This window comes from Pundamilia nyererei, unplaced genomic scaffold (assembly GCF_000239375.1).
Source record: "Pundamilia nyererei isolate P.nyererei 1_Seehausen unplaced genomic scaffold, PunNye1.0 scaffold00269, whole genome shotgun sequence".
In the NCBI taxonomy this organism is placed as follows: Eukaryota; Metazoa; Chordata; class Actinopteri; order Cichliformes; family Cichlidae; genus Pundamilia; species Pundamilia nyererei.
Window position 1 is genome coordinate 53,375 of NW_005187670.1, and position 3,904 is coordinate 57,278.

The 3,904-nt window shown below is 51.3% G+C and overlaps 1 protein-coding gene across 4 annotated transcripts in view; it reads left to right on the forward strand.

The window, feature by feature from the left end:
- The window catches only part of LOC102207379 (zinc finger E-box-binding homeobox 2-like), a 36,350-nt gene that overhangs the window by 701 nt on the left and 31,745 nt on the right, over positions 1-3,904 (forward strand). For 2 of the 4 annotated variants that reach the window (XM_013915208.1, XM_013915209.1), the window contains exon 1: positions 69-355. In XM_013915208.1, the coding sequence (XP_013770662.1) occupies positions 283-355 (73 nt within the window). In that variant the 5' untranslated portion in view covers positions 69-282. Of the gene's footprint in view, positions 1-68; positions 356-3,904 lie in introns of those variants that run through there. The other 2 variants (XM_005750323.1, XM_005750324.1) reach the window with 2 other exon arrangements.

Below are 3,904 nucleotides of genomic sequence, written 5' to 3' on the forward strand. Positions count from 1 at the left end.
GTGTGTGTGTGTGTGTGTGTGTGTGTGTGTGTGTGTGTGTGTGTGTGTGTGTGTGTGTGTGTGTCTCCTCCTCCTCTGTCACAGCGGCACACACTCCGCTCAGATCAGGCGGACGGGCACGCGGGGCGGAGGTGCGCAAACTCCCAGAAAGTAAGCGCAAAGTGTGCGCACGTTAGTGTGAGCGCGAGGTCCGCGAGGAGCTGCTGCTCCGGGATTTACTGTGTGTTGTGCCGCCGTCAGCAGGAGCAGCAGGAGCAGCAGGAGTCGCGGACTCAGTGATCAATGAAGCCGGAGATCATGGCGGAGGGTCCCCGCTGCAAGAGGCGAAAACAGGCCAACCCCCGGAGGAAGAACGGTACGAATACACACACCGACTCACACACTGACTCACACATTGTCACGGCCCCGGACACGGCGCGTCCCGCCGGCCTCAAACTTTCTGACGGGACCGGGAGGCGCTGCTCCGGGCGGGGCGGAGGTCTGCGCTCTGCCGGGCACGAGGACCGTTACCCGCGCGCAGACCTGCGGGTCCGCGCTGAGCCGTGGAGTTCATTTCCATGTTTGTTTATTTTATGTGAAAACAAACAAACGGACAGGTGAGAGGGACCGGAAGTGAAAGAGAGTTTGGGCTGTTTGAGTTTTTGTGTCACACTTTGTGAATTTTGGTTGAAACATTTAAACTTTCATTTCCTCGAAACACGTTTGAGCCTCACAAACGCAAAATCCGGGAAAATCAAATCATTTGTTTTCATTAGATGAGATACAAGATAACTGTTTACTGTCTCTGCACGGTCATGCACAGTGTATGTGTGTGTATATATATACATACATGTACAATAGTACAACGAAATATTTTGTCTCCTGTGTTTTCACGCTGCTGTAGTTTGTCCCCGTCTCTGGATGTGGCTCGTCTCCTCCTCTCGGGGCCCTGGGGGGTGGGTGGGTTGTTGTTGATGGACTGGAGGTCACGGTGACGGTTGGGGGGGGGTGTGTAAGAGGATCTGAAGGGCCTCCTCCACCTCTGGCTGTCCCATCCAGCTGTGAGGCTGCAGCTGTTTGTCCCGCTGGTTTTTCTCGGAGTCTCCGTGGTTTCTTCTCCTTCTGAGGAGAAGGAGGAGGTCACATGTCATAAAAGTGCGCATGGCTTTGTTTTTGGGACACGTTTAAATTTAAACGGAGCTGATGTGGTGAAGAAATCACAGGTTTGAGTCCAAGTCTGTCTGTGTGAGTTGAGGATTCCTGCACAGCCGAGCTGCCGGCAGCAACGACTCTGTGTGTGTGTGTGTGGGGGGGGGGCGACCCCCCCTGCAGCCGTGTCAGGCTGCCTGCTGCACCATTCATGCCACATGTCTCACAGCCGTGTCATTGTGCCGGCGGTGCAGGAGCCGCTTTAAAGCAGCATCTGTGACACAAACACAGAGCAGAGCCTGGACCTGAACTTGAACCAGGATCTGGAACAGGACCAGAAGGTGGACCTGGTGGTTGCAGCCTCATAGATGTGTGGACGTAGCAGTGTGCGGCTGATGGAGGTTTTTGTGGATTATGTGGCGAACGCTGAAGGCGAGCTCTGATAAACCTCGCCTCCACATGCGATCCAACATCAGGAGAGGTCATGCACACTCTGCTGTGTTTGTGTGTGTCTGTGTGCATGTGTGTCTGCCGTCACAGCTGAGTGTTTCATGTTGGTAAGGTTTTTATTCAGAGACAGAGATGCTGTCAATTTACTGAAATGTGTCGGACACTGAACACGAAGCATGCTCGCCGCTCACGAGCACCGCTGCAGACGAGCTGTAAATACGCACAAACACACAACTGTTCAGGAAATACTCAGAAACACGCTGAGGCTCAGACTGTTGGTCCTCACTGCAGGCCCGAACACCTGTAACGTTTGCAGTCAGCTGATTCCAGCATTCAGGCGGATCCCAGATCAGCAGGTGACCCCTGACAGGTCAGTGTGTGTGTGTGCCCAGTGCATGTGCCTCACCACTTCGGGGGGATTTTACTGACAGCTCTTCATCGTTCGGTCGTCAAATATTTTCACTTCCTGTGTTTTACAGGTGTGTGTGTGTGTGTGTGTGTGTGTGTGTGTGTGTGTGTGTGTGTGTGTGTGTGTGTGTGTGTAAACTGGCTGATGTGTTGACCCCCCTTAGGACCTGCTGTGTGCCTGTCCATTGGTGACGGTCCAGGTTTACGTCCTGTAAAGCTCCCTGGTCCGTTGCCGTGCCATCACTCTCCTCCTCCTCCTCCCTGACCTCAATGTCTTTCATATCTGCCCCCTCCTCAGTAAGCCCCCCCCTGGGGGCAGAACAAAGAAAGCACTGCTCTCTTCATCCTTAATCAGCACTCAGAGGCTGCAGCGCCGTCGGGGACGCTCGCTACGCCGCCTCACATGAAAAGAAAGATGGAGGGCAGAGAAAAGCAGTGAGGTTAATAAAAGAAAGTAGGAAGGTGGATGAAGGTATGTGTACGGCCTGCATTAAGCCCCTCCCCCTACGATTTGCGCTCAGCTTCGTTTCCCTCGCCCCGACTCATCCTCTGAACTTTATGGCGACCCTTAAACACGCCGCTGTCTGCTGACGGGGGGTCGGGGGATGTTTATTAAATGTGTTCATGATGTCACAGCTTTGGTCCCGCCCATCACATTTGTTTCAGTCTTTCGTTTTTTGAATATTCACGGTGGGATGTCCTCCTTTTCTCACCTTTACTTTTCTGTGTGACACAAAATATATTTTATTTTAAATGAATCCTGTTTTTGTTTTTCTGGATATAATTTTATTTTTCATGTTTTTCTTCTGGTTTTCGTTGAATTTTGATGTTCAACTCTCGTCAAAGAATAATTTCTACAAGAACGACTAACGAGGATTTAGAGAGCAGCTTTAATGTGTTTAAATGAACGTGTGTGCGTGTGCGTGCATGTGCAGGATTGCCCGCCTGCCTCGTCCCTCCGCTGTGCTGCAGCATCAGCAGCTCCCTCACAGGTCAGGAATCAAGTTTAAAATGCAGCATGTGATATGAATCCCTAATTTTTGAGCCCGTGCCCTCCCAGTACGCTTTTATTGTGAAAGACAGCAGATTATCCCCCCCCCCCTGCAGGAGCCAAACAGCAAACACCTCTGGTGGGACAGGGAGGAGGAGCCCGGTTGGCTCGCCGAAGAACGGGCCCTTTGTTCAAATTGTATTAACAACACGGAGTCTGCTTAATGCTGTCCCGCCAAAATAAAACATCCCAATCACAGTGACATCACTGTCACATGACCAACAGAAACAGTGACTTCAGACTGACGCGTTCATCGTGGATGAGTGTGATTAAAGTTCATTAAAAATAGAAAGCACCTAATTTCTGATTTCTTCAGACTTTTGTCGTTCTGTCAGGCGTGTGTGGTGTTTTTACTTTAACATTTTTATTCAGAAATCTTTCTTGTTGTTCGAGGCAGACGTGCGTTCTCCTGCATTTCTGTGGATCGTGTGTAAGTTGTAAAATAGGTCTTTACGAACAGTCCTGTGGACGTGTCACTGAGCTGAGATCGGCCCTCTCGGGTTCCTCACACGTTCTGCCGGAGTACCGTCGGCCCGCTGTGGGCTGTACCTCCTGTCTGTGGTCGAATGAAATCCTGATGAGGTCAGCGCGTCAGTTTCTGAGATGAAGTTGCGCTGCAGCTTTTCTTGTTCTGAGGCTGATTTCTAGAAAAGGAAGAAGTGGGAGGTGAGACGTGTCGGCTCTGTGGAGGCCTGTTCGCTCTGGTGATGTCATCGCTCCTGAGCTCACAGTGGGACTTCAACAGGTGACTGTGATGCTCAGGTTGGTGTGCAGTGGAACAGTGTTGGTGCTTCTCTGCTGTTTGTCGTGTTTCAAGGTGACTGACGTGTGTGTGTGTGTGTGTGTGTGTGTGTGTGTGTGTGTGTG